The sequence below is a fragment of the Condylostylus longicornis genome, unplaced genomic scaffold, assembly GCF_029603195.1.
Source record: "Condylostylus longicornis isolate FDR11 unplaced genomic scaffold, ASM2960319v2 ptg000013l, whole genome shotgun sequence".
In the NCBI taxonomy this organism is placed as follows: domain Eukaryota; kingdom Metazoa; phylum Arthropoda; class Insecta; order Diptera; family Dolichopodidae; genus Condylostylus; species Condylostylus longicornis.
Window position 1 is genome coordinate 16,831,806 of NW_026577982.1, and position 12,145 is coordinate 16,843,950.

At 23.6% G+C, this 12,145-nt stretch overlaps 1 protein-coding gene across 7 annotated transcripts in view; it reads left to right on the forward strand.

Annotated features, from left to right (window-relative positions):
* LOC129605632 (titin) overlaps window positions 1-12,145 on the forward strand; it is a 106,067-nt gene that overhangs the window by 38,647 nt on the left and 55,275 nt on the right. For all 7 annotated transcript variants that reach the window (XM_055515523.1, XM_055515516.1, XM_055515518.1 and 4 more), the window contains one exon: window positions 7,264-7,699. In XM_055515523.1, the coding sequence (XP_055371498.1) occupies window positions 7,264-7,699 (436 nt within the window). The remainder of the gene's footprint in view (window positions 1-7,263; window positions 7,700-12,145) is intronic.

Sequence of the window (12,145 nt, forward strand, 5' to 3'; positions counted from 1 at the left end):
CTTTATAATTAATTGTACTTCTATTTTTATTGTACTTGATTCAGCAGACACTCACTTCATTCTCATACTTGAGTATCTTTATTTAGCTTTTAAATTGAGTTTTTTTTGTTGATTGCTCATAGCATGAGACAAATTAATTTTTATACGTACATGCAGACGTACATACATCCATATATATATATGTGAGTGTCCATAAAAGTTCAAATATATTTTGTATTTATATTTGCGTTGCATTCTTGATCACCAAATGTTTACTATATGAGCATTACTTAATTTTCGAACGAGTATAAAATTATGATGTCTTTTTGATGACTTTAGAGAAAAAAACAAATTTTATTTCATTGTCACTATAATTAAATTAAATTTTTAATAAAAAAAGAGGGGAAAATTGTAAAAAAAAGAAATCTCAGAATTGTTATACATTGAGTTATTAATTTTATTTGGCAAAATAAAAAATAAAAGAAACAGAAATAACAACAAAGAAAAGAAACAAACTTCAATTGGTTCTCATTTAATAATTTGTAGACGAATAAGAGCTGTTAAACATAACCTGCAAGTTTATATTTGACCCCTAAGTATACAAATAATGTTCAATTTTAAAATTAATTTTGAGTAATATTTTTTTGTTTTTGTACATTAAATGCTTTTAGAGTTTCAATTTTAAATTACTGAGCAAGAATTATTTTTTTTTTCAATGTCAAACAACTTTGATTTCTAAGAAAAATTATATTATAAAATTGGTAATATTTAATATTGTGAACTGACGTAATGTGTGTATTTGAGACATGATTCAAAAACTCATTTCGGATTGTAATAAAAAATTGTATGAATTAAAAAATCTTAATATTTTTTTTATTTTTACCTTAGTTATTGTTGCTACTATCGGACTCATTTACAGTCAAATGAGATTTGGATATTGTAAAATTGTTAATTAAAATTTCATAAAAAATTCTAAAGAAATCATTCTTGTTATACACTAAAACGAAAAACTCGCCAAAAAATATAAACATTGTAAAGGAAAATTTCGGAATTGAACAAAGTAAATCAAAATATATAACCTATGCATAGCTGCAGCTGCTGAAAGCTCAAAGGGTTGGTTGAGATTAGAAGAGGTAGGGATATACACATTTTAACCGATATTATTTTTGTTTTATATTTTAATATGTCATAATAATTAAAATTTTATATTTTAATATGTCATAATAATTAAAATTTTATATTTTAATAGTAATCAATATTAAATTCTTGACATAAATGTTTAGGTTAAGTTTTACTCCTGTAAGTGTAAGAGAATTTTCATGCAAAACAGTTATTAGTAAATTGCATTGTTAAATTTATAGCCTTAAAGAGAGCACAAAATTTCAGAGTTTTTTACACATTATTATAAATAAATAAACTCGCTTTAACACTCTAAGGCGAAAACAATTTTTTATTTTAACTTTATTCCTTCATCATTCATCAGAATAAAAAGTATTTACAAGTTTTTAACCGGTATTTTCCATAATCATATTATGAATGATCGAACTATTTTAGAAGTCAAATAAAATATCTTAATATTCTCTGAGTCTACTAAATATAATTTCAATTTGTATAAACCGCTTTTCAGTTTATTATGCGTTTAAAAAATTATTTATTTACATTATTTTTATTTATGCATCTTTTATAGCAAACTTAATTTATCCAAATGAACACGCAATTCACATTAAAATCGTCTACATTTTTATAATCTCCGTTTTCTTCATTTTGTAAATTGTAGCATTAAAAAGCAAGAACAATATTATGGCAATTAAAAATAATAAATGATAAAAATAAAAAAAAAGAAAGGGTTAAAAATAATAAAACATCAAAAATGGGCAAAAAAGAAATCTTGGATCACTAAAAACATGAAACTACTAATCATAAAAGAATAAAAATAATAAATGTAAAAAAAATTAAAGAAATTTGAAAAAAAAATGTGTACATACTTACATACATATAAATTGGTGTAAAATGGAGTGGTTTTCAATTCTAAATTTGCAACTATGACGTATTCCTTCATAATTATACACGTATTCACGAACACACACACATGCTATACCAGTTTTAATAAAAACCATAATTTAAAATTGAAATTCTTCTTTTTTTTGTGTTTTTCTTTTTGAATTGTGTACATGTTTAGATTACTAATGGTAAATCCGAACCAAATATGGTAACTTGTTCAAAAGTTTGATCTCTTTTGGATAATAACTTTTTCGTTTGTGATTCAAAATCACTTGGACTGAAAAAAAGAGAAAAATAAAAAAGTTAACTATAGTATGAGATGTATGGATTTCTTACCCATACAGAGTTGTATGGATTCTTTGAGGTGAATAATTCGATTTGACATTTAATGTCAATTTAATATTTTTGTTTAATTTTTCATCTTTAAAGAAAAAAAATATCAAATAAATTTTAATTTATTTTTAAATTACTTTTTTTTTCTGTTAAAAATATTAAAATTGTCATTGTTAACCAGGTAAATGATTAATGACACACACATAAAGTTATTAAATAGCACAATAATGAACATTTTTAGCGAAATATTATTAAAAATTCTAAATTATTATTATTTTGCTACTATTTTGGGTAACTCGTGACATACTTTTTATGGTAATTTTATGTACATACATATTATTAAAAAATAAATTAAAATAAATTTTGACATTTTAACAAAATTGTTAATAAATTTTATTTTGGCTAATTTACCATAAGTACAAATTAAATCAAATCTAAGTATCAATATTATAACAATTGAATCGTACGTATCGATATTATTAATAATGTAATGACATAATCGATACATTTAGTGAATAATCGCCCCCAAAAATGTTTTCGTACACATACATGCATACATAAATACTATTAAATTTTGATTGTTTTGTCAACTAAATACAACATTGTAAATCACTTTTAATGTTTAAAAGGAAAAAAAAATTATTTTTAATAAAATCTTAATTTTAAATTTATTATTTAAAAATTTTTATTTAATAATAATGTGTAATACTCGTATTAAATTCAATTCGAATTGCATTAATTATAATAAAAATAAAATGAAAATTCACCATATTTGGTACGTCAAAAATTAATATTGTGTCTTTTGGCATATGTGTGATTCTACCATATGACTTAAATGTTAGTAAAGATTAAGGAAAGAAATAAAATTGAATAAAATATACAATATATACGAGTATATAGGGTATATGCAATGAGATTGACTGAAAAGCGTAGGCAAATTCAAATAATATAAAGAAAATTAACAATTCTTAATCATGATTTGTAATGATTGTACACGATTACTTCATATTTTTCAGTAAATTTAAAATGAATTTTATATTGCAAAATGTTTCATGAATGATTTCTTAATGAATTCTATAAAAGGGTATTAAAAAAAAATATTCTGTCCCAAATTTAAAATATTTTCTTCACCAATATTAAATAATTTTTTGGAAAAATGTACTTTAACTTAAATAATTATACTTAAGTACGTACTCTTATATAAGTTTTGAAGTTTTGATTAAAACAATCTGCAATTACTTTTTCATCCTTAACTTCAGCATTTGATCTACCAGTTGACAAACTTAAATCTTTTCTTTTCATTTCTTCAAAATTGTATCAAGCAACATTATTGTACCACAAAATGGTAGCTGGTTCCATTATGTATGACACCTCAATTCAAAATATATAGCTATATGCATTTAATATAAAAAAAATAGTGTTTTTGTAACATTCATGCATTTCAAATGGATATTTAAAAGAAACAAAACAGCTTTTTAATTTAACTTTAAATGTTAAAACCCTGTTAACATATCGCCGGTATTATGCAAGAATCACGAAACTGCTTTTTTTGCGTTTCGAGAAAAATGCATTTGAAAGTATACACACTAATGTCAATTTTCACGTACGTGTTAAATTTACAACGTTATTTTTCCGAAAATACTAACGGTAGAGTTACGTGGGTTTTTTATAAAGATATTTTAGAAAATTCTGAGCTTTTCTGTATATATAACTCAAAACTCTCAAAAAAGCAACTTCGTGACTCTTCCATAATATTGAGGGTATGTGTAACGTTTTATCTTAGTTTTAGTTTCAGAAATTCTTAAACATAATATTGCTTACTTATATTATACAAAACAACTTTATATTAGCGATCTCCTTATTTATTATTCGCAAAATTAACAGATTTTACAGATTTTACAGATTTTAATCTTAGAAAATCATTGTGTCTCAAATATAATGCAAATAAGTGCATTCATATAAATAAATATATAAGAATAAAACAAGTAGATTAATTTAAATTAGGTGTATATGTGAAATAATACGATTCCCTCAATACCGGTGTAGATTATATAAGAGAATGTTATTCTAATTGCTTTTAATTTCTTAAAAATCATATTACACTATTATGCAATTATTTTTCAGTAAATTTACGATCGGTTTATATAGTTGACAGTTTTTTTTTTCTTATTTTTAATTCAAATCAGATATATATATCTATTAAATTACATTTGGATTAAAGTCGAGTATTTCAATTGAGTGTGAGCGTATTAATTTCATTGTACATATTCAAAATTAGTATGTATTTTAAAACTCCTAAAATCTATTTTTTATATTCTTATATAATTTTGGTTAAATAATTTTGCATAGTTTTAATTTTAGAATAAAATCGCATAATATTGTTCTACATTTTTGGTTTTATAGAAAGAAAAAATTTTAAATAAATTGAAATTGAATAAGAACAATTGATATTTTAGTATTTAATCGTTTACCTGCTAATATAAATCTTCAAAGTATTATGTAATGTAATCATTCCATTTTGACATTCATTTTATTTATTGTTTTTTAATATATAATATTGTTCCCCTCTACGTTTAGCTAAATTGAGCTAAATAGCGTCTTTTGGTATCTCATTTTTTTAGTCGCCACTCAGAATTCTCACTTTTTTCTTAAAATACTTATCTATTGTCAGTAAGCTTTAAAATTTCTTCTGATGTTACCACACTCCGCAATAGAGTGGAGTGGCTGAATGATTATTGAAATAATATGAAGTCTTATATGGAAAAATTATTTTCACTTGAAATTGATCTAATATGTGAATATGTAAACTTTGTACCTAGTATTCCATTTACCTTTTTCTCACGTAAAGAGTAAAACGATGAAACACAGAATAAAAGTTTATTTTAGAATAAAGATCTTGATATGATTTTAGAATAAAGACTTTATATTTGAAAATTTCTTACATCCCTTGGATTGGTGCAAGGCGCCCTAAAGTTTATTAGACGGATTTTCTAAAAGATATAACAATGGAATTTATTGAAAAACATTTTATTCACCGATTGTTTGACACGTGAGTCACCAAAACCTAAAAAAAAATTTGTTCTTGTCAACCTTTCGATAAAATTAATAAAACTACATCAATTTTATATTAAAATGTTTTCTAGATTTTTTTCTTATAATATGCCAATAAAATTTCAGTCAGAATCTCTTATATGGTCATATTCAATTAATTTATCATTTTAAATAATTTTTTGTTTTTTTATCATTAAAAGTGTTTTTTAATACCCACAAAAGGTAAACATCGCATCTCTTTTTTTTTCTTACACAAAAATAAAGAGCTTTTATTGGCGATCATGAACGATGATGATTAGAGAAGATTCAGAGAACATCACATGAAATTAAGTTACTTAATATTGTGAAAGCAAGTTACTAATTTACTAATATAAGCTTATTATCAACAAAAAAATATATGAAAAAAACGTGTAGGTTGTTAATAACCGTATGACGCATCATCACTTCATCAATGATCAATTTACACATACATGTAAGCACACATAATTACTTCATATACATATGTTTGTGTGCGTTACAAACCTTTTGTATTACTAAATAAAAAGAAGAGAATTTTGAGAGCACGATACAAGTTTTAAACCCCGCATTTTTTTCGTTTCATCTTGTTATTTTGTGTTTTTTTCTTTTTTTCAACTTTTTAACATACTATATAACATAGTAAGTGTTCTAGAATTAGATGAAAAAAAATAAACGTACCTCAGAAAAATTTCTCAGTAGTTTCAATTTAAATTTTTTTAATTTAACCAGTAATGATTAAAACTAAGTTATAAAAATTTATTCAAATTGTAGGCACAAGATGAATTGGTTTTATTTAAAAAAAATCCATGTTAAGTGCTCGTCAATATTGTGATTGAATTATTGTAGAGAGTGCAGTAAGTCGCTTACTCAGAAAAAATAATTAATACTGTTTCAAAGTCCATATATTGATCAAGATTGAAACCAATAACTTTGGCCCTACATATGTATATGACGCATGGCATATTTGATTAAATTCCGTATCTGTTTAAATTAATCTAATTTGATAAAATTAATCAAACAAAAAAAATATTTTTATCTTATCTTTTCGAAATTCTTGAATCAACTAGAATTTACACCTGATTGATATTTTTAAGCGTTATTTGACAAAATAACTTTTTTTTTCCTCACTTTCTCTCGAATCAATATGGCAACACTAATTCTTTAGTAAAACTAAATTTGGTATCCAAAACATTTATCCATAGATCCAAATGATCACTGGTCTATCTGCCATGCCAAGTCAACCATTATTTCTTATTGCAACATTCAACTATATAAAGTTGAAATTGTGTTGGTGTTATCTGAAACTTTTTTGTCTGTTTAGTTCTTTTTCTGTTTTTTCCGTTCTTATTTTTTCACTGGAAATTTTCTGATCTATAGAATCGGTTTGGGCTTTTCATACATATACTTATTACGAATATTGTATCGTGAGTGCGACAGAATATTGTTGTATAAAGTAGTAGAATTGTTGTGGGCTTTCAACTTGTCTAGAAATTATTAACAAAAAAAAAAATAAAAACTACAATAAAAAAAAAAAAAAAACAAAAAATATAAGCATAGCAATAACAAAATAACAAAAAAAAAATATTTTTACATAGCCAATTCGATATTTAAAAATTTTTACTTCTCTCAGTTATTAATCGAATCTCGACTGTGAAGCAATACAGATCGCTTGTTAAGAACACAGAAAATAAAATTGAAAATTACATTTATATTTTTTTTATTGCGAGAATTCTTTTTTTTTGCTAACAAAATAAAAAAAAATTAACCTTCAGAATAATAACAATTAAAATTAAATTATTTAAAAAAAATCGACGAAACATAAAATTTTAGAAACTTTAAACAACAACCACAAAAAAAAATTACTATTTATTGTAATTACAGTGGCAGCAATCAGAAGATTTTGGTCGCAAAAAGGAAATACGTCAACATTTATATAAATTACGTGAATCTAGATTGTGTGGTTATTATACAGAACCGTCAACTACAACAACAATAATACCTGATACAGCAGGTGATTTTAATAAAAAAGATCATTTTATTAATAACAATAAAAATTGTAAAACAACATCATCAAATTACATCATAATGGATGGTGTATCACTAGCTGATCAAAGCTATCAAAGCTTTAAAAATAAAGAAATTCGTGATTCTGAAAGTCCAACCGGTGATGGTGGTTTTGTTCAAAAAGCAATGCGCAACATAAATAGTAATGATGGTGTTATAAAACCAAATACATCTGGTTGGAATATAACATCATCATCAACAGTTAATCCTGATGGATCTGGGTATAAGAATGAATCATTGGCAACAACAGAAGGTATGTATATAATTTGGGAGAAAAAAAAACCATGAAAATTTTGTTATAAAAGAAATTATATTTTGTTTTTTTTTTCTTGTTAAATACTTCTGTTATTGCGAGGAAATCTAATTGTGTACAATGATTTTTGAAAATTCAATTTCATTATGTTGTACATGGCAATTGCAACATTCAATTAATTGTTTAAAATATTTTTATGGCGCCTTTAAGTGTAATAAAACTGACGGTTTTCAATTTAGAGAATGAAGTATTTAAAGTACATATATATTTTATATTTAAAGAAGGTATTTTACAGCTCGTCTGCTGTAAAATACCTTCTTTAAATATAAGAGCTGTAAAATACCTAAATAATATTTAATAATGAAAAATTAAGCTTGGATTTCAGTCAAATTTACAATTGTACGAGTATGATTATTAAAGAAAAATGATAAAACAACCTTTTAAATATTTTAAGAAAAAATTTTATTTTAGAAAAAAATTTAAAATTAATTTTAAATGAAAATACAATTTTGGATTTTAGGAATTCAAATAAATTAAAATATAATCGATTATAAGCGATATAAAGTGATATACATCCAAGTTGAAAAAGTTGGGATGCAAAAATCGAAATCATTTTTTAATTTTTTTTTTTCTTAACACATAAATTTTGTTTTTTATTTTATTTTGCATTTTTTTATTTTATGTTCAATTTTAAATTTTAATTATTTTTTTGTGTTTTTTTTTTTAATTTTATTTATGATTTTTGTTATTTATGAAATATCGTAGGTTTGCAATTTTAAAAGTAATTTTCGAGGAAATTTTTCATTCACTATTAAATCTTATGCGATTGGTGTCAATATTCAAATAAATCAACCTTCTTAATTCTAGTATGTAGTTAGAGTTGTTTAAATTTACAACAATTACATTTGGAAAATAGTAATAGTGTAGTGGTCAAGTTATATTGTTAGTTTGGGTGGTTTAATTTAAAATTCTAATCTGAAAATTTTTTTAACTTGTGCCTATCATTTTATAAATTATGTATATATGCATGTATTGAATTAGAAGTGCACATATAAATCGTATGTACAGCTATATTTTCAATATGTGTATAGCAATTCAAACCTACAAGATTCTGCACGATTTTGAATGACTTAAATAATTTCTAGTATGTGATAAAATTAAATTTTTTTTTAGATTTATTTTATAATCAATTTTTATAAGTTTATTAAAAATACAATTATTACGGTCTTGCAACTATTTTCCGGTATTTGGTCAAATTGGAAATTAGGTTTTTTCTATAATGAATATTTCAAAAGTGTAGCGACATTAAATAATTATGTTTTAATCACACCGGAAATATTATTTTGATTTTTAAGTTGTTTTATATAGAAAATTATATAACACCACCTACAAGTCATTTTTACCTTTTTATGTTTTTGTTTTTTCGAAATAAACCATTAGTTGTTGTATTTTTCTATAAAACAAAATGGCATTGTTAATTTGAAATGGTTAATTTTTGAATAAGCGTTAAAAATACACAAGTTAATTTAAAGATTAGATTAAAATCTAACAAACATGAAATGTCGGCAATTATTTCGATTTAAAACAATATGCTTTTTTTGTGTTCGATTCGATTCTTTGTTTTCATATCAATTTAAATGATTTTTTTTTCTTTGCTTTTCCTTTATTTCTTTTATTGAATAAGAAAAGAAGACAGAAAATGTTTAATTGAAATTCAATTTCTTTTACTGTGAACGGTTTTCGGCAACACAAACTACACAACAGTTTGTCACAATAGTTATTAATTTCATATTTCACTGCAAACCCTTTCACTGGTTCATACAACATTTTACTAGATGAAATCGTGTCATACTTTTGTTTTGAATTCCATTTAAATTTCGACATTTAAAAATTAAATGTCATACGCGTAAGTAATCAACAATTAAATTCGGTTTTGACACCCTTGAAAGTGCTTATTTCCTTCTTCATACGTTCTCAAAGTAAATTCAATTGTTATAAATTTTGATAAACACATTTTCGATTGTATGCACATATGTGTATGTACATTGTATATGTTATTTATTTTATGAATTCCAAAGTAGCGGATCTTTCAATTGATTAATAACAATTTTATTTTCTTTTACTATTTTTAGAATTCTGACTTATAATTGTTTACAAACTGTCAAACATAGAAAATTGTATTACTAAACGTATGTACATAATATTTTTTGTGAACAAAGTTCAACACGAATTTCCATTGTTTTTATGATTTGGTACTCGTTTTTTTGCATGAAACATTGAGCAACAAATGCAAAATTTTTGTTCTTGTAAATAAAAATGCAAATAAGTGCAAAACAATTCAACTCAAAACGATTATTTGAAAATTGAAGCTGATTTCGTGTTCAAGTAATAAAATTATTCAATATTATTTCAATAATAGGAACAAAAATACATTCGAGATTTTACATTAAAATTAAAAATTATTTCCGCAATATAATTAAAGTGCTGTTATCGGTCATTCCAGTTTTATTCATATTGAAATGAATGCTGGTACTCGTACATACACACAAGTACATTCGGCTATTAATAGGTTTTATGTCATCTGAAGAATGGCTATACACACTGAAATAGAAAACACTGAATCATTAAATTTTATGCAAATTTTTTTTGATTTAATTTATTTTTTAAAAAAAAATGTTTTATATACTGAAATTTTGCGCTTTATTCGAAATCTTTTCGTATATTCTGTTTATAAGTATGTATATTATTACCTATTTTACATATGAATCGAATTTATAATGAAGAAAGCAAAGAATATTCATGTAAATTAGAAAAAGGTTTTTTTTTAATTTCAATTCAATCTTATATTAGAAATTCAGATAAGATCAATACAATTTTTGATTTTTGAATGCAAAAGTACTTAAGTTTATATACATATGTATTTCACCTTTGTATAAAAAGAAGTAGCAACTAAAAAAAAATTTGATTTTTTTCTTGTTTTGTTTTTGTGCTTTTATTCTCTTTTTTTAATCATATGTACTTTAAGCTTTCAAGGTGAAGATTAAACTTGAATTAAGAACGATCGAGTACAATAAACAATCAGTGAATAAGTGATGTCACATCGAATACTAAAAGAGAGAGGAAAATACAAAAGACTTCAAATTTATTTCTTCATTGTATTTAAATAACTTTTTTTTTTGCTTTTTTTTTCAAATATTATCAAAAAAAGCTATTGACTGAGAAGAAGGTGACAACCAGAATGTTATGTGTACGCAAAAAAATTTCAGCTACTTTTCTTTTTTTTTTGATCAGATCCACAAAATAAAAATTTCAACATAATAGAACCGTCATAAAGTTAATCGCTTCATAAAAGGAAAAGATTGCGTAAAAATCTTTTTTTAAAATAATTTTAGCATCTTTTGACCATTCAAATTTTTTATTAGGAAATTGACAAAAAAAAAGCCGGTTCTGTCATTTCTTTTAAAGATTGCAATTATTCAATCGCTTATTTTATATTATGGAAGGTGTGATTTAATATGTCAAAAAAAGTAAGAATATTCAAAACATATGATGTCATTCATTGAAAAATCGAAATTTATCATGCCGAAGAAATTAAATTCGATTAAAAATTTTGAAATTTTTGCCATATTTACGCAAATATCTGGAATTCAGTTTTAATTTTTTTGAATTGAATTTTTTTCAAGCTATTTTTGTTCATTTCTTTTAATTCTAATTAATAAGAATATCATGCAAGAGTTTATTAGGGTTATAAAATTCAAGTTTTTTAAAATCTTTCAACTTTCAAATTAAATTCCATAGTATGTTTAAAAAATGATATGTATGAATGTACGTAGTATGTAGCAACAAAAACTAAAAAAAAAAATGAAAAAAAAAAAATAAATTTGTTAATTTTTCTAATCTTTAATTTCAGTAACTACGACAATTAGTTCAATGACACTAAGCATTGAGAACAGTTCCATGAGCAAAGTTGTCAGTAATAATAGTAGTTGTAGTACGTAGGGGTTAATTTTCTCAATTTTTCTATTATAGAAATAATTTTATTTTCTTGAATTGATTATAAATTCACCTACTAATTTTCTTATGAATTTAATTTTAAACTTTTAATTCACTTGAATTTTTACTCTCAAGCAACTTTAATTACTTTAATAAAATAATCAATAATTAACCATGTTACGTTAATATACGTTACATTTATGTGGATGTGTTTGTATTTGTACGTTTAACAAGAACAAAAAAAAACAAATACTAGTATATTTTTCACTCACATCATCTGGGTAAACCAAATTAGCATACACATTTGCTAACTTGAAAATTGCAAATGCTTTTCATTTTTTTTATTTTATTCCAAACCCAACATCAGAGAATCAATTACTACCTACACGATAATTGCAAGCCAAATTCGCAGAAAAAAAATGTAAAATAATCTAGAAAATGATATTAATTTTT